General features: G+C 28.4%; 2 protein-coding genes across 8 annotated transcripts in view; one reads left to right on the top strand and one right to left on the bottom strand.

Moving 5' to 3' along the window:
- The window catches only part of LOC135928942 (protein cornichon homolog 4-like), an 85,431-nt gene that overhangs the window by 11,098 nt on the left and 50,242 nt on the right, over window positions 1-24,091 (bottom strand). The window lies entirely within an intron of this gene.
- LOC135928399 (PDZ and LIM domain protein Zasp-like) overlaps window positions 1-24,091 on the top strand; it is a 41,789-nt gene that overhangs the window by 6,734 nt on the left and 10,964 nt on the right. For 3 of the 4 annotated variants that reach the window (XM_065464854.1, XM_065464852.1, XM_065464851.1), the window contains exons 4-11: window positions 4,784-4,877; window positions 5,819-6,201; window positions 13,263-13,339; window positions 13,734-13,811; window positions 14,309-14,420; window positions 14,591-14,863; window positions 15,950-16,083; window positions 19,882-20,058. In XM_065464854.1, the coding sequence (XP_065320926.1) occupies window positions 4,784-4,877; window positions 5,819-6,201; window positions 13,263-13,339; window positions 13,734-13,811; window positions 14,309-14,420; window positions 14,591-14,863; window positions 15,950-16,083; window positions 19,882-20,058 (1,328 nt within the window). The remainder of the gene's footprint in view (window positions 1-4,783; window positions 4,878-5,818; window positions 6,202-13,262; window positions 13,340-13,733; window positions 13,812-14,308; window positions 14,421-14,590; window positions 14,864-15,949; window positions 16,084-19,881; window positions 20,059-24,091) is intronic. The other variant, XM_065464855.1, reaches the window with a different exon arrangement.

The following is a 24,091-nucleotide window of genomic DNA, read 5'->3' as shown; positions in this document are numbered from 1 at the left end:
TTACAGTTACTAAAGTAACTAGTTATTAGTTACAGTTATTTTCAATAGTAACTAGTTACTTACTTTATACATCATTAATATGCGCATTATTTATTTATTCAATGCATTTATTTAATATAAAAAAAATTCGGATAAACAAAGTATAATCAGTTATTTAAAATAATATACAATTTATTTATATAAAAAAATATCGCAAAATTGAATATTTACATCGATAAAAATATATATTTGCATTGAAAAAAAAACATTTATTTTTCATAAAAATTAGAATCTAATAAATGTTTATTTGCTTTTAACAGCAAATTAATTTCAAAGTTATTATCTAGGAGACGTGCTCGTTTATCTCCAAAAATGAGCTTACCTAGACTGAACAAGCGCTCTACGGGAGCACTTGATGTTAGAACAACATTATATTTAATAAAGAGTAATTTTAACTTTGGAAAATCGTTATAAAGAAAAAGTGTTGTTATTATATTTGATAAAGTTTTCTATAAGTTCATTATCCAGAATATTTTGGCGCTTTAGGTCAAAAAATCCAACTACATCAAGTGATGTTGGTTTTGAGCATGATTCATTCGTCTGGGATTCACTTTGAGGTATTAAGGTATTTATTAAATTTAAAATTTTCTCCTTGCTTTATTCCTTTCTTGCCTAATCCAAGGCCAGTCAGTTTTAAATAAAGGGTGAAGAATTGCAGCAATGATTGTAGTATTTGGACCGATGGGTCCCCCAGTCTGAATGGGAAAAATACAGTCCGTGATCGGGGGTCCGGGATGGTCGATGGAATCACTTGGACAACGTAGTTAAAATAATATTTTCAAAGTTTATTCAACAAAGTAAAATTACAAAAAAAATATCAATTTTTTTTAAAACGAACGAAAATAATTAATGATCCAAAAAGGTGTTTTGTTTTCAACCTTTATAATTTTTAAAACAAAAAGGAAAAAAAAAGTTGTTATTTAATCGCGATACAATCATTCATGAAACTGGTAAGAACCAGTTTCAAATGCAATATAAAAATAAGATAAAATATATCAATTTCATAACAAAATAAAGGAAATACGGCATTCTCCTCCCCTCTTAAATTGGGCTACCCCGGGGTGGTAGGTCTAAGAGATCTTGTGGGTTATTTGAAATTTGTTGAGTCTGTTTGTACGCAGTCGTTTCGTCTGCAGTACGTTGGGTTGGGTCGTAGGTATATTTCGAGGAGTATACTGAGAGGAGTTATAATTGTTGAAAGTTTGTTTCATTGGGCAATTGTATCTATAATGCCCAACGTTCCCGCAATTGTAACTGGTTGGGTTATCATTCCGTGGGAAATTCCGACGTGGGGGTTGATAGTAATTCTTAAAAGTTTGCGGGGTGTTTTGTACATGCGTATACTTTGTGGGTATGTTTATTTGGTTGCTGTAGGCGTGGTTCGTCTCATTATTTTGGTTAAGCGTTTCGGTCATTTCCCAGGTTTGCGCAATTTTTAGCTTCCCTTTAAACGTTATATTATCGGACGTGATTACGTGACCTCTTATTCCAGAGGATTGTATCCCCGCTCCGAATTGGGAGGACAGGAAAAGGTCCCAGCTGGGGCCTAGATTGCACTGTGAGGCCAAAGCTATCAAAGTTTCCGCATATTCAGTAATCGTTTCGCCATCTTGCTGGATGCGTTGACGAAGCTTGTTGATTGATAGACCTTTGTTGTTATTATTGTTTCCCAAAATCGTTTTTTTCATATTTATCAAATAAAAAGAATAAACCTTCATAAATTGATTTTATTTAATTTAGCGTATATATTTTATGGAATAAGAGTATCGCCTCTGATGGCGATACTCTGAGATAAAATTTTGTTAACTTTCTCTTTATATTTTTTTTATTATTATAAAATTAAATTAAATCAAAAGTTTATATAAAATGAAAAAGTGATTTTTACAATTTCGTTAATGTAATAAATATCATCAGTCATTTACATAAAAATTAATACATCTGTTAAAATAAATCACTTTATCAAATAAAATATACATTAAAAAAGTGTACAATACAACATGCCACCCATTACTAAACCCAAGTGTTAGGGGTGATTGAAAATATATGACCAATAATATACGAAATATAAATACACATCTGACGTTTTTCATTTACTCCAAACTATATATTTAAACATTCCGCTTATTTTGGTGTCTATAAAATTTTCGCCGAAAATAAATTATCTTGATCGACTTTATAATAAGAATTAAGAAATGCGGCTTTATGTCCATAGGAGGACGCCGTTTGATTCGTCTCACGAATAAGAATAAAGAAATGCGGTTTTTTTTTGTCCAAAAGGAGGACGCCGTTTTAGTCGTCTTACGAATAAGAATAAAAATATTATATAATTTCTCCGGCTACAATTTCTCTGTAATACCGTAAATTTATATTTCCCCAATTTGCATAAAGAATAGAATATATTTTTTTAAATATTTCATCATAATTTTCTCCAATTCGAATACAGAATATAATGTAAACAATTTATACTCAAAATTTTCATACACATCTCCCCATTATTATCGGTAAATCATTTAATATAATTTCGAATATGATTTCGCAAACATTATTTGAATATCCTGGAATAATTTCCTTATATTCTTGAATAATTTTATATAAGGATTTAAATTTTTTTTACGAAGTAAACATAACGTATACAATATCTTTACTAAAAAATGGTTTTTATAGGAATTTCATTTCTTTGAAAGAATACCAATGAATAATGTCATAGATAATATAGAAAGTTAGGTAAAGATTTCGAATAATTTGATGCATATATTTTATTCCGCTATTACTTTAATAATAATATTCACTTGTGTTGTATTGTACACTTTTTTAATGTATATTTTATTTGATAAAGTGATTTATTTTAACAGATGTATTAATTTTTATGTAAATGACTGATGATATTTATTACATTAACGAAATTGTAAAAATCACTTTTTCATTTTATATAAACTTTGGATAATTTAATTTTATAATAATAAAAAAAATATAAAGAGAAAGTTAACAAAATTTTAACTCAGAGTATCGCTATCAGAGGCGATACTCTTATTCCAATAAAATATATACGTTAAATTAAATAAAATTTCAATAATTATTAGATTCTTTTATTCAATTTATGATTTTCATATTTATCAAATAAAAAGAATAAACCTTCATAAATTGATTTTATTTAATTTAGCGTATATATTTTATTGGAATAAGAGTATCGCCTCTGATGGCGATACTCTGAGATAAAATTTTGTTAACTTTCTCTTTATATTTTTTTATTATTATAAAATTAAATTAAATCAAAAGTTTATATAAAATGAAAAGTGATTTTTACAATTTCGTTAATGTAATAAATATCATCAGTCATTTACATAAAAATTAATACATCTGTTAAAATAAATCACTTTATCAAATAAAATATACATTAAAAAAGTGTACAATACAACAGTTTTTACGTCCTCTATTGACATTTCCAACATAGGCCTTGGTGCAAAGGCTAACTTTAATTTTGAATATAGGCTGTGACCGTATGATGATAAGAATAAGGATAGTAAATTTGCCTCAGGTTGATGTCGGTGGATAAGCATAAAACGTTCGAGGTAATGATCTGTTGGTTCTTCCGGGTCGTAGATTATCGAGCCCCACGTTGGGCACCAGTGTAGTATTTGGACAAATGGGTCCCCCAGTCTGAATGGGAAAAATACAGTCCGTGATCGGGGGTCCGGGATGGTCGATGGAATCACTTGGACAACGTAGTTTAAATAATATTTTCAAAGTTTATTCAACAAAGTAAAATTACAAAAAAAATATCAATTTTTTTTAAAACGAACGAAAATAATTAATGATCCAAAAAGGTGTTTTGTTTTCAACCTTTATAATTTTTTAAAACAAAAAGGAAAAAAAAGTTGTTATTTAATCGCGATACAATCATTCATGAAACTGGTAAGAACCAGTTTCAAATGCAATATAAAAATAAGGTAAAATATATCAATTTCATAACAAAATAAAGGAAGATGGGAAAACAAAAGAAATAAGTAGAAAAAAAAGAAATAAGTTGTACGGGACAAAGGGGGAGAGAGGTAGAACATAACAATGATGTTGTCATTATCATAAAGATTATTAAACTTATAACATCATATTTTTGTTAGACTTGGTTCTTGTAAGTAATGATTAATAATTTAATATTAAATTCTAAAATAATCTGTCTTTGTTTTTCTTTATGCTAAATTTAAATTTTTTTTTATTACGTATGATATGAAGTGCTTGTTACTTGACGGAAAAAAATATATTGTGCTACATTTGTAAATAAATATAATATTAAAATTTTTTAAATTACTTGAATTTGCTTACAAAATTATGAAGCCCAGCAGCAATGTAACTATTTAAGAAAAGAAAATCAATTTGAACGGGAAATTATAACAATCAGACATTTTCACAAAATTTTATAAATTTAATTTAAAATTAATTTATCACATCATTAAAAATAAAATTAATTATTTGAATATATCTTTAAAAGTAACTAGTTACTTTTGGCAGTTACATTTCAAAAATTATAACTAGTTACAATTATTTTTTAGCCAAGTAACTAGTTACCTTAACATCACTAATCTTTACTTAAATATTTTTATATACAGTTGCAGTTTTAAGCTCCTACCCGATCCCATAATTTTTTTGTTCAATCAATGATTTGGGTTCTATTCGAATTATTTTGCTTAAAGAAATATAATCAAATTTAAATTGTTATCATGTATATATATGAAAAAATAATAATAAGGGGAGGAGTAAGGATATGGAAACCCCAAACTATTGTATATGACCAAAACAATCAACCGCACGTTAAACATTCGCTTCAACATCCAGATTTAAAAGTTTAACTTTTGCTAAATATTTTCTGTATGCAGCATTTTTTTGGATTTAATATAGCATCAATGTGTTTTCTCCGGAAATATAATTTTTCAACTTTAAATCATTTTTTGTGGACATTTTTTTGAATTTATTTTACCGGAAATTAATTCCAGTATTTATAGAATACTTATCCTATGATTTTTGAAAATTTTGCCACGAACCTTTGAACAACCTTTAGTTTATTAATTTTTCCATAATTTTTTTTAATACAAATCGTAAATAACACAACATTTTATGGTAAAATGTTAATTCATAGGGTAAGTATCTAAAAGTTTTTTAAAATTTAAAAAACGGTCTCAATAAATGATATAAAGTTGAAAAATTTACATATTGGCGTTAACATTATAAAACCTAATAGATTAGGGAAATTTTAAAAGATGACCACTATAGGAATTAGGTCGGGGTGTGGTAATATTGATTAAGAAAGGTTAGAATTGAAATAATAAAATTAATCAAGTTGAACGAGAATTTTATTTTTAAAAGGAATAGGTATTGTATCCGAATTATTAATATAACAATCGCTGGCATCTAGTCAAAATTAAATATATCTTTTTGTTCAACATAAATTATGCCGATTTTTATATATCTATAATATATCATCAGTCAGTCAAATATATACTTTTTAAATCAATTGAACATATAATATAAAATTAACGCCTCAAACAGTAAAATATAAACTTTTAAAATCAGCTGGACATAATATAAATATGAAATTAACGCCTCAGACAGTAAAATATAAACATTTAAATGTTATTTTACAATCATGTAACTACAGCCACCTTTTTATGCAGACCCCTTTCTTATCTAAACTTATCTTAACTTAACCATTTTATCTCGGACAAACTTCTAAATTAGTAATGCTATGATTTTATTCGTTAACATTTTTGCTTATTAATTTTTTTAGGAACAATTTACTAGTTCTTGTTCCTCATACAATCCTAGCAAAAATATTTCTGACACACATCAAAACGTAGCGTCCTCTCAACCGATAACATTTGGTAGCTCAAGCAAATTATTCAATAATAGCGCTAAGCCATTCGGCTCTATTCTATTAGATTCCGAGGATAGGAGCGTGCAAAATATAGCGAAAAGCATCAATACGTTTAATAATAAAAGCAATAATGCAATGAATGATCAAGGTAACTTCGGAATGAGCAAGATAGGAGGAGGTCTAAAAGCCGTCGTTCATTCACAATACAATAGTCCAATAAATATGTATAGCCCGGAGAACGTTGTTGACGCTTATGAGGGACAGACTAAAGGAATTATCATGCCCGGAATGCAAAAGTTATTTCAATTATTTCGTTTCGTTGTGTATACTATGTTTAAGTGCGCAAAGAGACACTCTTGATATAGTGAGTGATAAATCAAGGATTAGTTCCATTATGTTAGGAAACAGATTTTTATTTATCAAACTCTCCGAAAAATTTCTCGCGAGATTTTTAAAAAATCAGATCAAAAGGAATCATAAATTTGTTCTAATCCTGCTAGTTTAAGTGAGTTAACGGTGTTTAATTAAACTCAAATAATTCATGCGCAAGTTTTGTGACCCAAATAAAGGGATCATACATATTCACTTATAAATTTTTTTAGTAATAACATTTTGTCACTTAATTTGAACAATTTTATATCAAATTTTTTATTATAAAATACTGATTGATGTTTAGTTATTTACATTAACACTAAGTAAAATTAAGACAAATAAGAAAAATTTATACAAAATAATAGTGTAATTTATAATTTTAACATAGCTAAATTTTGTATTTTTTTTTCAAAGCCATTAAAATACTAAATTTTTTTACGTAGATCTTTCATCGTTTCTCTAGTTCTCAGCACTTTTTTTAGTGTAGAGAACAATATACCTCACAAGAAGTCGTTGATACTCCAATGATTATGACTGTTAAGTAGCATTAAAAATTTTTAAATGCAAGATTATAATTTTTATCCACCCATATTTAAAATTATGTGTTTCTTTAACTGCTGCAGCTAATAATCCTTTTGATTTCATGATGTAACTTCTCCACATTTAAAAATCAGAGTTAAGGGGGGACAATGTGTAAATCTATCTAAAAAACGATCTACAATAATTTCATAATAATTCTTTTTTAAAGAACTCCAATTGGAGTCCTTTTCGCAATCAAATTGCAATGGTATCGCCTAAAATATCTTGAAGATTTGTAGGCTTTTAACGTACTCTTGATAATGTTCGAGGCGTGAGGTTAAATTTTGATATAGGTTTATCCATAATATCAAATCTAACGAATTAACACTTTTTTTTATATTTATTAATATATTGATTGTAGTACCTATACAATTTTTAGCACCCACTATATTAGTACCTACTGACTGTAGATACTTATTTAGTGAATCTATTGTTATTAATACTTCATTAATTAAAATGACCAATATAATGTAATTTATATTTCATATTAGAAAAATAAAATAATTGATACGAGATTCTAAATCACCAGTCAACCTCTGGTTTAGAAGTCTCTTAAGAGTATGACCTGAATACTTACAGGATACGTTAAAACGCCTAAAAAAATTATGTAATGCATTAGATAAATTAAAAAAATTAGAAATAATAACAATATTATTATATCAAGGCACTTTTTTTATTAATTTTATTTTGGAACAGGGTTTTACTCCTCCATTTCGGCTAGACATGAAGTTTGCACCATCATATGTCTGGCATATTACATTCGATGAATTAATATAAATTCATTAAGTTGGTTTAAAATACAATTAATATGCCTTCAGCAGGAAGCCATTGTAAATTAATGATTTATTAAATTTCTTAATAAAAAAATATAACAAATAATTATGCTCAGGTTTAAACTGAGGCATCTTTTGTCTCATCAGTCTTAAGAAAAAAAAGCAACCCGTTGTTATATTTTTCTGATATATATTCCAGCACCATAGCATAATTTAGACTTCGTTTTGAATTTAGGGTAATGTATATTGTGCATTTTTGGGTATTAATTTTATAATTTTATTAAATTCATGATCTTTTTGGATGGTGTAATAAATTATGTTTTCATCTTTTGTAGCATCCGTAATTTTTGTTGAACTACCACGAAAAGGTAGCTCCTGAATGTTAAGAAATAGCATCAAATCAAATATTGGTTTAAGATAATAATGATTACGGTTAATTTGTAATTGTTGTTATCTCAGTATCCTTATTTATATTAAGATAGTTATGTCATATTGTTATTGAATTTAAATGAGCTTTAGAGCTTTCATGTTATAGTAGTCCCTTCTTTGCAGCTAGCTCTTTTTTCAAATTGCTGATTCCCTTTCATCAAAATTCGTCACTTGAGCAACTAATGAGTGAATGGACATTTTATAACTAATGTTTTATAGGTATGTTTCTGTTTATTATTGTATAAATTAAATAAATGATATTTTTCTAAAAATTTTGTTGTATTTTCATTTAGATTTAATTGTTAATTTTTTTTTCTCTTTAGCTTTCACCTTTTCTGGTGGTAAGCTCCTTCAACATCTCTCTCCACTTTATGTTATTCATACAATCTCTTTTATCTATTTTATACTTCTTTATATTGGCTCTAACTTTATGGCCCCATTGAAGTTTTGGCCTTCCTCTTTTACGTTTGCCCATCACTTCCAAACTTTCAACTTTATTTCCTATGTAGTTCATAGGCCTTCTCATTGTGTGCCCATACCACCTAAGTCTGTTTACCATTAACTTAGTCTTAATGGGCACTACCTTTAAACTATTTAGTATTCTTGTACTGCGCACCTTATCCTTTCTTGTTACCCCAGCAATCATCCTCAGCATTCTCATCTCCATAGTTTGTAGACTTCTCTCGTCTGATTCTTTGGTTGGCCATGTTTCCGAACTATATAGAATAGTTGGTTGTACTATGGAACTGTAGATTTTTCCCTTTAATTTGTGTGGGGTTCTTTTGTCAAATAGCACTCCAGATAAAGATCTCCACTTTAACCACCCTTGATTAATCTTATTCTTTATCTCTTTTTCTATTGTGCCGTTTGTTTGTATAGTGGAGCCCAAATATTTTCAGCTTTCAATTGCGGATATCTGCCAATCATTTATATCAATACTCTCCGTTTCATCTCCTCCTATCACCATATACTCCGTCTTTTCTCTATTTACTTTTAATCCGTGCGTTTCTAGGATATTTATCCAATTCACTAACCTTTCTTTCATTTCATCCTTGGATTCGGCAAGTATCACAATATCATCTGCAAATATCATATTCCACGGGACTGTTTGAGGTATAGACTGTGTTAATACATCTATTACTGTAATGAAGAGAAGTGGGCTGAGAGCCTACCCTTGATGAACTCCTTCGGCTATTGTGAAGCCTGCTGAAGTACCTGTTGTGCTACGGACCATTGTTGTCTGTCCCATATACATATCCTGTATTATTCTTATATATTTTTCGGGAACTTTTTTGTGGCGTAGCGCCCACCAGATAAGTTTTCTTGGGATTCTATCGAAGGCCTTTTCTAGATCGAGAAAGACCATGTGTAGCTTTTTGTTCTTTTCCCTGTATTTTTCACTCATTTGCCTAATTGCATGGATAGCATCGGTTGTTGATCTTCCAGGCATAAAGCCAAACTGTGTCTCTCCTATTTCGATTATATCTCTTAATCTTTTTTCTATTATTTTTTCATATAGTTTTAGACAGTGTGACATTAATTTTATGCCCCTGTAATTTTGACAATTGTGTGGATCCCCTTTATTTTTGAATATAGGAACTAGATAGCTCTGCCTCCATTTTTGGGGAACCTCTTCATTTCCAAGTATTTTATTGTACAGATTTGTGAGGAGATGTATTCCATCATCTCCTAGTGCTTTAAGGCTTTCTATTGGAATATCGTCTGGACCCCTAGCTTTGTTGTTTTTCATATGCTTGAGGCATGTGATTATTTCTTGTTCTGTTATAGGTTGTACAAGGTTTTGACAAGGGGAGTGTTCATCGAGATGCAATATGTGGGAATTAAAGTTGAGAAGCTCCTGAAAATATTCTTTCCATCTATTCATTATTTCTTTTTCCTTTATTATCAATTTCCCATCTTTATTTTTGATTACTTTCGGAGCTCCGTTTATATCCCTAGAGTTCTTTTCTCGCTGTTTGGCTAATCTGTATATTTTATTTTGCCCTTCTTTGGTATGTAGATCTTCGTACATGTCATCGTATGCCATAGATTTGGCCCTAGCCACCGCCTTTGTAGCTTAATCTCTTGGATTTTTTGTATCTTGACTTGTCATCTGCATTTTTGGATTTGTATCATATTTTATAAAGGGCTTTTTTCTCCTGTAATAATTTTTTTTAATTTGGGCCCTGTGATAGCATATTTAATAATGATATTGGCACTATTAATATCCTTATTACTCTACCCATTACGTCATGTATATTAAAATTGTGGCACTTTGAAAGAGTCAAAAACTATTTTTGGTCAGCAATGAGTGATGGTAGGTCATTTTTTAGGTTAAGTGTCCATCGATCGAATCATAGACAAAGAATAACTAACTGATAAATTTATGAATATACTATTGCAATCTCCTTGGCATATGTAAAATATTGAAATCGTTTCTAAATTTTTAGGATGACATTGATCCATAATTTGGAAGTTTTATATAAATTATTAGTCCTTATAGACAGAACATTATTAAACCATACCAAATAACCTAAAAAATTAAAATTATAAAGTATGCAATAAATAATTTCTAAACCACGAAAAATAACAGAAAAACATACAAAACAACGTAAAATGTGCAAAAGCAGAGAAAATATTGGAAATGTTAAACTACGAAAACAAATTAATAAGTCGCGATGACAAAAAGGCAATGCATGCAAATTGATCCAAATTAATAGAAAATATGCAAACTAATGGAAATGCAATGCATGCAACGCAAGATATGCAAAAAGAACGCAAAATATCTCACAAGCAAAATGACTCAAAAGCACGGAATGAATCAGAGCACATTAAACGACATAAAATATGCAAAAGGAACGCAAAATATAAAGAAATTAGGCAAATCAAAATAATGTAAGATAAAAATAAAACATTTTTGAGGATATAAAATATGCAAAAATGACACAAAAAATATATGAATATGTGACGCAAATGCGTATAGCACATTAAATCATAGAAAAAGAAAATAATGGAATACCACAGAAAACACAAAATGCGTTAAAAATATGCAAATATAGGCAAAAATGACAAATTTAGCAAAATGTCGCAAAATTCATAAGTTGAAGAGAGCAATAAAAATAACTGGCGTTATTTTTTTTAAATAAAAAATATCTCTAAGGATATTTTTACCCTCCCCTGAAAAAATGAGGGGTAGAAGGAGTTTGCTAATTTAAATTTTTAGGAGGTAATAAAGTTACTGGTTCAGAGGGGTGGGGGTCGAAGTGCCTGAACCCTAAATAAACCTTATAGATCATCTAGGAAAGTCATTATAACAGTGTTTTGCAGGTATGAGAAAATAATAGTGATGTTGATATTTAAGTAGGGAATGGGCAATTGAAGGAGAGAAAAATATAATTATAACCTCAAGGAATAAAATAAAACTAGATTTTGAGAATAAAAAAAAAATATATACACTAAAAATGATTTTATAATAACCTGTTTTAGCTCAATTAAATTAGCTGCGAATTTTCTCGCCCAATTTGTGGATTAATTTTATTCAAAATATAGGTCTTTTAAAAAAAATTTAGACGCGAGCCCGGCCCAAAATATTTTTAAATATTGCAGGGCTTTACTATAGGACTCAGACCAAAAAAAGAAATATTAATTTTATGGTATTTTGTCGTATTATTCATTTTATTAGTTGTTTATTTGTCGTTTTCAAATTTTTTTTGTTTAATTGTTTATTTATCGCTATAAGTATATTGATGTTTTTTAATTATTTATTTATCGCTAATATGTTTTAATTATTTGTTTATCTCTATTATATAGTTTTTTTATAATTATTTTATTAATAGTTATTATTTTTCTTTAATAGAAATTTTTATTATTTATACAATTTACTTAAATAGATTTAACCAGGGATTCGAACCCGAACCCGAAGAAGAAAACCCGGGTTTTTGAAAAAATCTGAACCCGAACTGAACCTGAACCCCGTTTATAAAATTTTCAAAACCCCGAACAGAACCCGGGAATTTTATTTGAACCCAGGTTCAACCGGGTGTATTGTTTAAAATCATGATATTTGCATAATTGTAAATAAAAATATTAATAATTTAATTGAGATTTTATAATATTTTCAAATTTCCAATTAAGTGAAATGTAAAAAAATTTAAACAACTTAATCCATTTACGCCATTTTTAAATTTATTCTCAAAGATTCCTATTGGAGTGTTAATAAATTTTAAACAATTAAATTCATTTATGCCACTTTTTTTAAAATTTTTAACTTATTCTCAAAGAAGATTATTAATAGAGGAAAATGAAAGTGAACAAGTCAAAGTAAAAATTATTATATTAGATATTGTTAATTTAAAGAAATATGTCTAAATAAAATTTCTAAAATTGATACATGACTATGCTTTGTATTTTTAACTATATTTTGCCTATAAATAAAATAAAAAATTAATTTTTTATACCAAATCTATGTCTAGTTGTTCAATTATGGTTTAAATATAGAATTTTTTTTTATTAATTCAAAAATTCTTAAACCCGAGCTGAACCCGGAACCAAACCCGGGTTTAAAAATATTTCCCTCAGCCGAACCGAACCCACCTATTTTTTTTAACTTTAAACCAAACCCGAACGGAACCCTAGAAAAAATTTTGCCGGGTTCGCATCCCTGGAATTAACCTTCAACTTTACTAGCATTTGGTCCCCAATATTAAATCCTTGGCTTACATAAAACATTTATTACTCCCTTATTTTAGCTTTATAATTTATTACGCAACTCGATCAAATTCAACAACTTATAATGTAAACCAATCTCAACAACTTTAATTTAGACAATATAAATTACTTAATTAACAACCTCAACTTAATACAGATTTATTTTGAATACAAAATCAAAACAAAAAATATATAAACCAGAAGAATTGCTAGTGATGCAAAATCGTTTCAAGCCGATTTTTAAAAGTGCCGAATTCAGTATTTTAGCCAAAAAATATTGCCTAAGCCTCGGGATTGCTACTAGATGTCTAAACCTTTATGTCAACGATGAGCAATATCTTCAGGCTTGTAAAAATTTTTTTGATTAAATACTAAGTTAGCCATTATAAATCGCTTCAAGTGAAGCGATTTTGCATCACTAATCATAACTACAAAAAATTATTATTTTAATTATTATAATAAATTAAATATAATATTGTATTGTTTACAAAAAATAGTCTAAATATTAATAAAGCTGACAAATCTTCGCAATTACAAGATTCTGCCGTTTACAAATTACTTCACGATCAAAAATGTAATTTATTTTTTAACAATACAATAATAAAAAACCGGTGTTGCAAGAGGGTAGAGGAAGTAAAAACTTGCTTATCCGGTGGTGTAATTAGGCCCAATAACTAGGTACATCGCTTTTGAAACTTTTTTTATTAAAAATGATTTTGAAAAATTCATATCTCAATTCCTATTATACAGTATATATGAAATATGGAATCTCATTTAAATAGGATTTTACCATAATATTAAATATTTACATAATATAATATCATCGCAAACAATAAAAAATTGACATGACTAAATGATAAGTGCCAATGCCAACGACACGACACTGTTTATTAACATGATATTTATCAATAAAATTATTTATGAGATTTAAATATAATAAATACTTTCAAAAAATTAAAAAATCGTAGCTATACCCAAACACAATACCATACAATCTGGAAGTTTTAAAAGATTAGAGGATTACGTTACCTCGGATAATTCAAATAGTTATATTATATAATTTCACATAACATTTGCTATGGATTAAATTTGATTATTTTATTGTGTTTTTCAGTTTTGTGATCGCAAATTGTAAAAATAATTTAATGCGAAGAGAATATAAACGATAGTTTTTAGCATTACTGTATTTGTTTGCATTATATTGTTTTTTCTCCCATAAGATATAATCAGAAACCTGCAGATCCATCTTGGATCGGCCAGCCCTCGGGCCATAAAATTATATAATTTTAAGAATCCAAATGAGCCTAAAAATAAAGTTATAAACTCGGGCTAGGCCGAAACTTTTTTTACAAAGCCCAGATCCGGTTGATTTTAAAATTTCGGACCAGTTTATAAAATGATCATTTTAAAAAATTAGGCCGGGGTTGATTTTTTTTAAAAAATCCGAATTTTAACTTCTGTATGTCTTTAATATAAATAAAACAAATTTAAAGATTATTTATTGATTTGTGTAAATATTGAATTTTTAAAATTTACATCTCAGGCGATAGTAAGACTCAGCAATATCAGTATGAGTCTCCTCAGCAAGTTTCTTGCGGCTCCACTCCATCACCTTCTAAATTTATGGAATGCGTAGAGTGCTCAAGACCTATCATGTTTATTTTAAATATTTTTTATTATGTCTATTTTTAATTTAGAAAAGTCGATAGAGAGAAGGAAAGAAGGAAGAGGAAAGAAAGGGATGCGAAGGAAAGGTAGGGATGAAAAGAAATAATTTTTCTTGACCACATTTTCTTTATTTTATACTTTCATACATTTTAACAAGAGGGGTTTTCGTCAAAGCCAATGACAATCGTTATTTCCATTCGGACTGTTTCAAATGCAGCACGTGTGGAAATTCCTTGAAAAACAAGGGATATTTTTCTATTCACAACAAATTATATTGCGATGTCCACGCTAGAGCCCACGTTGGGCATGGTGTTAACATGAATGGGAATTTGAATGAAATCAATAGTTTTAGTCCCAATATAAGCAATAAACAAAATTCTAATTCTTATCCTACTGAAAACCAATATTCCCAACAAACAGCGAACACTAGGTTTATATATATATAATTAATTTTAAATTTATATTTGTTAAATATTTACACTTTCTTGACCTTGGATAAATATTTACATTCGTAGAATGAGTTTTTTATATGATCTTTACCCCCCCCCCCCCATTCAATGGGTCATAATGAATCACTTAATGAAAACTCTATTTTTAAAGAAAATGATGTTTTATACTGAACATCTTGATTGTATCACATAGCATTCCAATTGATTGTTAATTTATCAATTTAACTATAAATAATCACTTCCTTTATAAAAAAATTGTAATTTTTTTCTGACCTTTTTTTAAAGGTCCGAGGTTGTTAACTGAATGTTATTTCTTGATTTTTTATATATAAAAGCATTAGAAAAACAAATAAATTTTTTTTAAGTTCCGAGTCCGGCCAGGCGAATAAATGAAAATCAACGTACGGCTCGGCTCGATCGACTCCAAAAAATGTCTACCTGAGTCTGACCAGATCTAACTTTAAATTATTTTAAAAAAATGAAATTAATGAATGCAGTATTCTAAAGATGAGCATCTCCTTTATATGAAAATATAATTTCCTCCCTCGAGTGATATTTTAAAATTAAGAGAAGTGACAGAAAATTAAGTGAAATATTGTCACATTTTTATATGCAATCTACTGCAGGTTACCAACCAATACTCTATTTTATTATGAAAGTATATATTAAGAGTACCCGGCTTTTGCCCTTTTCCTTCATAAAAATATCACGGACCGTTCCGAAAAACCTTTTTTTTAATGGGTCTGGCGTCATGACCAGGATTAAAATAATAGGTGTTATGATCGCTTAATTTTATCTGGATTCTTTTGAGCATTATTTTTCTTAAAAATAATCCTAACCTTGGAAATAGAATATTATGTCATTTATATTGGCTATGATAAAATTTGGTATTACTATAAAAAATATTAACTTATGAAAAAATTTTTTTTATTGAATTTTAAATTTAAATCGAAAACAGATGTTTTCAATATAACTTTTATATTTTGTGAAAAAATAAATCAATCAAATCGATTTCAAATTTTTTATATTAGGAAATATTAAAAAAAATATATATATTGTAATTCTAGAGAATCTTCGAAACCATATTCTATCATAAATTCAGTACCTCGCTATCCGTTACAAAATCATGAGTATTTTAATCAACCGTCACAACAAAACAATATGAATCCCAATTATAGAGCGCCTTGGAGAAATCAATCAGGTTAATTCAAATTATGTTTTATTATTCATCCGTACTAGAAGTCTGCATTAGGCGTTTTTGGACCAAAAACCCGCCCACCCACCCAATATTTAAAAAAATTTTGCCCGCCCAACCCGCCCATAGTTTTCAAAAATATATACCCGCTCGCCCCGCCCATTTGTCTAAAATTCCTTACCCGCCCTCCCGCCCGTCCATTAGTCTAATATTCCTTACCCGCCCGCCTATTATTTATAAAAAAATTTAACCCAAGAGCCGTTGGCTCAAGCCCCAAGTCCACTTATAAAATTTAATAATGGCCATTCTAATTTTTTAAGCATCTAATAAAAATATTTCAGCATTACACCTCTACAAAAAGTTTATAATTTAGGAAATTAATTTAAACATAAAAAAATATTCAATTTAAATTATGAACAACTTATTTGATCAAATTGATCAAATAGAATATTTATGAAATAAATATAAATATAAAATTGATATTATATGTAATTATAATGCAAAAATAATAATGAATCGACATTTTCTGGATTTAAACACGTTCTTCTTTGTTCTAAAAACCTTCCAGTAATGCTAAATCCTCGTTCAGAAGAAGCACTAGTTGCAGGAATTGCCAATATTTTTCTTGCTAATCTTGATTGCTTTGGCAAATCTTTTATCCCATCCGGGTATTACAATAATGAAATCCATTACGAGACATTATATATGGTGGGAAAAATTAGATAAAGATATTTAAAAACTAGTAAAGTGTTCCACTTAAAAAAACGGTTGGTACAATAAAAAAATAAATATTGTTATTGATCATTTAATTAACTATGATTTTTCTTTAGTTTGTTTTTGAACAAAAATTTTAAACTTCCTAAACCCACCCGACCATTGTTTAAATTTCTTAACCCGCCCGCCCGCCCATAGTTTCAATTCCGCCCGCCCATTCTTAAAATTTTTTTACGTGCCCATCCGCCCGCCCACTTAGATAAGCGGGTGTGGGCCGGCGGGCCGAAACCCCGCCCAATGCAGACCTCTAATCCGCACTCATAATATTGGATTTAGATATAAGATTTAAATTGACTAAAAGAATAGAACAGAAGCATCTAGAAGAATCGGAATATTATCTTACAATTTTTTTCACATCAATAATTTAACTATTTTTGGTATTTTGAAAATGTGCACCACCCAATGTTTATATTATGATTATGTATGCAGAGTTGTTATAGTATCTAGATATAAAAAATGTGATATCGGTATCTAGACACTAGACATATCTTTTTTATTATTTTGCTTTTTCCGGTCATGGGTTACTTTATTTGAATATTTACTGATATGATATGTTGTCAAAATGTAGTAGTAAATAATTAATTTTTTAAAAAGGTAAAATAGATAAAGGTGAAAAATGTAGAAATAGAATTTACGGGGAAGGATGGGGGATAAAAAAAAGGAAGCTTAGAAAATGGGAGGTTATTCAATGGAAGAGATGAAGCTTAGATAGTTAGAGCGAATGATGGCGGTAGCAAGTCTTTGGCGTAAGAAGAGGGATTTCTTAGGCTGATCGGTTTTTTCGCGGATCCGTTTGCCTAATTCTTTGAAAAAACGTTGGGCTTTGCTATCGAAGGTGGTGAGAATAAAGCAGGCTATGGGTATGAATAAGAAAGAAGGGTCTAAGGAACTGTACTTTATGGTTTTCCGGGATTCAGCGAGGGCGAGGGCATCGACGTTATGGTTAGATGGTGCATTTGGGTCAATGCAGGTAAAGTCCCAAACCAGGAGCTGACCCCTTGACCAGGGGATCAAGGACATTCCATCAGGACGTTTTTCATTGGTTCTAAAAATTCCGGTTGGTTCTAGTCTAGATGGAATGCCTCCTGATTTGAGGGCGCGTAAAATGATGTCATTGCATTTGGTGTGTCGTGAAAAACGGCCACGACAAAAGCGACAATGGAGGCAGTGTCTACCCTTGCTGTCGACACTGGTTTCGCAATGTTTGCATTGGTACGGAAGAACAATTGAGCCGTAGTCCAATAGCAAATCTTAGCTTGTCAGCGGAGAGCAACAAATCGAGGTTGTTGGAGGGTATGGTTTCCAGAAACTCGTAACCAGATCCTTGGTTCAATTGGTGAAAAACTGTGAGATCGTCGTCGTTATTAAAAATAATAATATTTGTATTAATATTTAATAATATGCCCGAGTTTATTTCATTACAAAAACTAACTAGACAAATTTTATTTTACGCAATGGATTGAGTAAATTTTATATTATAATTTATTTTATTTATAATAATTTAAAAAGTATATATCATAATTTTTAGACAATCTGAAATAATTTAATATTCGATTTTTTAAATTTCTTATTTGTACAAAGTAATTTTATAGTACAATAAAATATAATATCATATGTAAAAAAAAATATAAGTTTTGACACATAATATAGAAAAATTTTTTAAATTATGAGTGTCGAGATTTTAATATATTTAATGATTATACAAATAAAGTTGTTATTCATTAAATATAACAACCACTCTACCGTCAATTGCTCAGGTTGAAAAAGTTAGTGTGGCTATATTAAAATCTAGCAATTATTTATAATCATTTAATTATATATTTTGATATGAATTATTAAGATTTAACAACAATCATTATTTTAATTATATATTTGTATATAGATGTGAAATAAATTTTCCAGCTCACTACGAATTGTGAATTTTAAAAGTAGAATTTAAATTCTTATACACACCTTACATAAAGTATAATAAATATTGTATCTGTCTAGATACATTTTAGGTTATGTAGATATATCGAGATCCATTTTAGATGATATATATATTTCTAGATCCATTTAAAAAGTATTTTATAACAACTCTTTATATGTGTATAAACAATAGTACTAGTAGCTCATTTGAAAATGCGCTCCCTACTAATGTAGATTACGGGGTTTTGTTAAAATAATGTATTATTTAAATAATTTTGCTAATATCCTTTCATTATTTTAAATATAATTCATTGCATTATAGATTGAATTGAATTTTTAAAAAATTATTAATTCATATTGTAACAATTCTGTTTGGTTTAGGTTAATTGTTCACCTTTTTTAAAAGTATGAATTTTATATTTTTATTTCTTAAGGCTAACCTCAGAATTCCTCGATTATAAGGGAGTAGCATGAAACAATTAAAAAATTAATAAATATATGATTGCAAAGAATATTAAAAGCTCGATTGTTTTCCATTGTTTAAATAATGCCTAGAATATTAAAAAATAATATTTTGAATTAAACATTCTTTCTCTTTTTTGGAAAATATTAATATAATATCGATAAGTTTTTAACAGGCACCCTGTGGTATTCAAAAACAGGTTTGAGCCTAAAAAATGTCGGGTTGAGCTCGGGCCTAAAAAATTAAAATAGAAAACTTTTATCAATATAAATCGACAATAAAAATTCTTTCGGTAACAAAACAATTAGTGAATTTTGTTTTATTTATCTTTTTTTTATAATAATTACTATTTAACTTACATTTTTTAATTATAGAAGTTTATTCGATCTTCCTGATTTTATCGTTTGGATTTCTGCTCTCAAAAATCTTATAGTTTTTAAAGATGTTTCCCAATTAACTTTTTAATTTTATATTCATCTAATATGTAAAAAAAATCTGTTGAATATTTTATGGAACGGCTGAAATTAAAATTTCAAAAATTTACCTTTAAAAATTTTCTATATTGAATTTTCGTATTGAGGGTTTTGCTCATATTATAACCAGTTTTCTTATTATTTCTTTTCTATGTCATAGTTAGATTTTATATTAAAAATTTTAAGGGGATAACGCACCCTCCATGCCTCTTAACGATAGAAGTACGGCAGACTTTTCTATGCAAGTTCGTTCTAGCCCCATACCTAACACTAACACCGTTAATAGTCAGGGTATAATCGGAGCCGCAAATGCTGGATTAGGGGGCGGAGCTGCTGAAAGCAATAAAACTATGATGAGACGAGGTTCATTTTCGGTCGTATTTAAACTAGTTCTGTAACGTAACATTGTTAATTTTTAAGAAAAAGGAACCGCATTCGTTATTTGTTTCAAAAAGCAACAAAGTTTTTTTGAATAACAGTAACTCAAAACGCTCGTTGCTTTAAATTTTTTCTTGAAAAGTATGGGAAGGAAATATTTTTTTTAAATTTTATAAATAATTTAAGCCAAATTTTTAATTCAGATCAACCACCAAAGTTCTTTATTTTATTTATTATATTTTTGTTGATAAATTTATAGTCAAGATTGTTAATCTAATTAATAACAAAAAATATATCTGAATTTATTTTAATATTATAATTTATTTTACAAAGAATTATGCCAATAGTATTTATTTCTTCAGATTAAAAATGATTTAACTCTGCTCTGCTTAGTATGAAACATTTTTTACACAAAGAAAATTGAAAATTAAGGGCAACCTATGTCTACTTTCAGTGTAGATTATTCTCTAATTCAAATATTTCAAACTCGATGTCCAGCAGCTCAGTGGCTCCTACAACGGGGGGGGGTCCGAAGCCGTATCACGTCAATACCGCGAAACTTTTACCGCGAAATGTATTATAGCGAATGCATTATCGCGAATGCATTATCGCGAATGCATTATCGCGAATGCTTAATTTTTTTTTAATTCTTTTGATTATCAACCACCAGAAAAGGTGAAAGTTAAAGGGAAAAAAATAGAATTTAAAGCTATAATAGCCAATGAATACTTATTATATCATATTTTTAAGCATAATATAATTAATTCGGCCTAATTCTACTAGCCCCTAGTTACTGATATGATTAACCCTTTCCAGCGCTAAAAAAATATGTTGATAATTTATAAAAAATTTTAAATAAGATTAGATGAAGGGGAACATTGGACTAAAGCTAAAAAATTTCTGATGCCCATAATTAGGGGAGACCGGTGTTATAATGAACCCAGGGTTATAGTGAGAGTGGCTTTATTTTCTAGAGTATTAAACTCTAAGAGATAATTTTTTACCAAAACTATATACTTATATATTGCATATGCGGCTATAATTTTTATTTCTATCGGACCTCTTGAAGAATTTTTATAATGCTTTATATCATTCGTACCTTCAAAAGTAACTTTTTACTACTTTTTAAAAAATAAAGATTAATATAGAATTTTACCACACAAAAATCATCTTATATAAAAGAAAAAATCCTATTTTATAGAATAACAAAAATCATCTTATATAAAAGAAAAAATCCTATTTTATAGAATAACAATTTACCCGAACAAAATTGATATTATAAATACTTCAAAATATGATCTTAATCAAAGTGGTGCTACTGGGGCTATTTTTATGGGGTTAGGTCGAACCTTTTTTTTTGCTATTTTTTAAAAATTTGACATGCAAAAAAATCCAAGGAGAGACCAACTAAAAGAAAAAAAATCGAAAAATGTTATTATATGATAAATAATTGTTTGGTATACAAATAAATTATACCAAGCATAATAATCAAGACTGCTTTCAATGTCAGTTATTAGTTACATGGCTTTGCAATTTTATTGTTTTTTTATTTGCAAAGATTGTGAATGTTTTAAATGATTTTATATAACACTTTTATGTTTTAAATCATTAAATATATCCTAATAAAAAAATATATAACTTTTATATATGGAAAATTAAGCAGAGTTTATAATAGCCTCGACCAAGGGCTTGTTCGTCCCCGGGTAGGGTTCACTCTGTTGCCAAAAAAAATTCCAGGAAAAATGATATTTTGAAAAAATTATTAGAGATGTATTTTTGAAATTTAAACATATCATAAAACTAATAGAGCTGAACAAAATGAGATATTTTTTATTAAAAATGATTAAGTACTTATAATTTTCTTAAGGTTTGCCTTTAGGGTTCGCCATAACCCCGTTCTCCCCTACAAGTTTTCAATAAATTAAAAAGAAAAAACTTGATGTTTAATATTTAAAATGATTAGATGAAAAAGAGAAATCTATTTTATTACTTAGAATCTTTTTTATATATTTTGAGTCAAAAAAAAAGAAAAGCCTTAGCCTTAATTTCAATAAAAAAATGTTTTTAGAGCCAATCCCCATTTTAACTTAATTTTCAGATTCAACTAAGTCAGTCGAAAAGTCGATAAATATAAAATTGTAACTTTCTTGAAACTCCATTCGCGATATGATAATGCATTCGCATTCGCTATAATGCATTCGCTATAATGCATTTGCGATAATTCATTCGCTATAATGCATTCGCTATAATGCATTCGCTATAATTCATTCGCTATAATGCATTCGCTATAATGCATTCGCTATAATGGATTCGCTATAATGCATTCGCTATAATGCATTCGGTATAATATATTCGCGATAATTCATTCGCTATAATACATTCGCTATAATGCATTCGCGGTAATATATTCGCGATAATGCATTCGCGATAATTCATTCGCTGTAATGTATTCGCTATAACATTTTCGCGGTATTACATTCGCGCTAATACATTCGCTATAATATTTTCGCTGTATTATATTCGCGGTAATGCATTTGCTATATTATATTCGCTATAATGCATTTGCTGTAATGCATTCGCTATAATATCTTTTCGCGGTAATCGACATTCGCGATAATACATTTCGCGCTAAAATTTTCGCGGTATTGACATGTAACCGTCCGAAGCAACTGCTTCTAAAATTTGTGTGGGGGTACTTTTTTAAAAAAAATTATTTTTTTGTTTTGCTGCATCCATCCATAATCAAGTGATCTCTAGATGAATATAATAAGACCCCCCACCCCCACTTTTTACTTAATTTAATATGTATTGACCGAAATTTTGGTCGATGTTTTGTAAATTAGGTTGTTATCCAAGATTTCTTGTCATAAAATTATTTTTCTAATTTCAAAATATGCCCAAAAATATTAACCAAAAAAATACAAATGCTTAATTAAAAATTACACATCTCATAATATAACAGATGATAAATGGACAGACCACATTAGAAAAAGACATGGTGGGCTAAATTTTAACGATATAAAGAAAAGCTTTGTAATAGTAGCTTTTTTACATATTACAATTTATAATTCCCCAGAAAGAATGTGTGGACAATAACCGTTCTATTATAAGAATAATAATACGATGTCTAGGTTATTTAATATCTCGTAACCAAGCCTTCTAGGGAATAGGCAACAAGAAGGCAATATGATGGGCCTTAATAAACTACTTGCAGATTCCGAATTTGTTGTCAAAATGTATTCACAACAAAATGAAGAAAGAAGAAGGGAGAACAAAAATAAGGGATTAAAATCAGGGTTTCGAACCGAACCGAACCGCTAAACCGGAATACACCGTTATGATTTTCTGAACCGTTACCTTAACCGAATCGTTATAAAGAAATTATAAAAAGAGCGAACCGAACCGTTATAAATATTTTGAACCGGTTTAAACCGGCTCAAAACGGTTTTAAAAAATAATTAATTTGAAATTATTAACCTTAAATTTGAAATTCAAATTTTCCTTGGGGGCATTTTTTAAATTGGTGATTTCTTTTCAAATTAAATATTTTTATATTATCAACATTATATATCAATTAATACCAAGTTTATTGTTTTTCTCTTTAAATACTTATTTTATTAGAGATTAGGCAAATTATCTGTTAATTAGATAAGATATCTTAAAACCACACATAATTATTCTCTAAATTAACAAGTTTATACAAGTTATTAATTAGCTTTTATAATAATACTTGCTAATAATTTAGTTAAAAATTAAATAATTCTACTATTAATAACTAACATCTAATAGAAATCAAGTACTTTTTACATTCATTTTTATATTATAGGTTTATTTTTTATCTCAATATAAAAACTTGGATCATAGAATTTAAATGACAATAAATAAAATGGTCAGCAATATTTTAATGATATAATAATTTTTTATTTATAATCATATTGTTTTTTTAAATTCAGAATTCTAATATTCATTTAAGTCATTATATTTAGATGATGATTTTTAAGATTTATTAAAGTCCCAT

This window comes from Gordionus sp. m RMFG-2023, chromosome 4 (genome assembly GCF_954871325.1).
Source record: "Gordionus sp. m RMFG-2023 chromosome 4, tfGorSpeb1-WG-v2, whole genome shotgun sequence".
Classification (NCBI taxonomy): Eukaryota; Metazoa; Nematomorpha; class Gordioida; order Chordodea; family Parachordodidae; genus Gordionus; species Gordionus sp. m RMFG-2023.
This window is presented reverse-complemented; position numbering and strand designations above follow the sequence as displayed.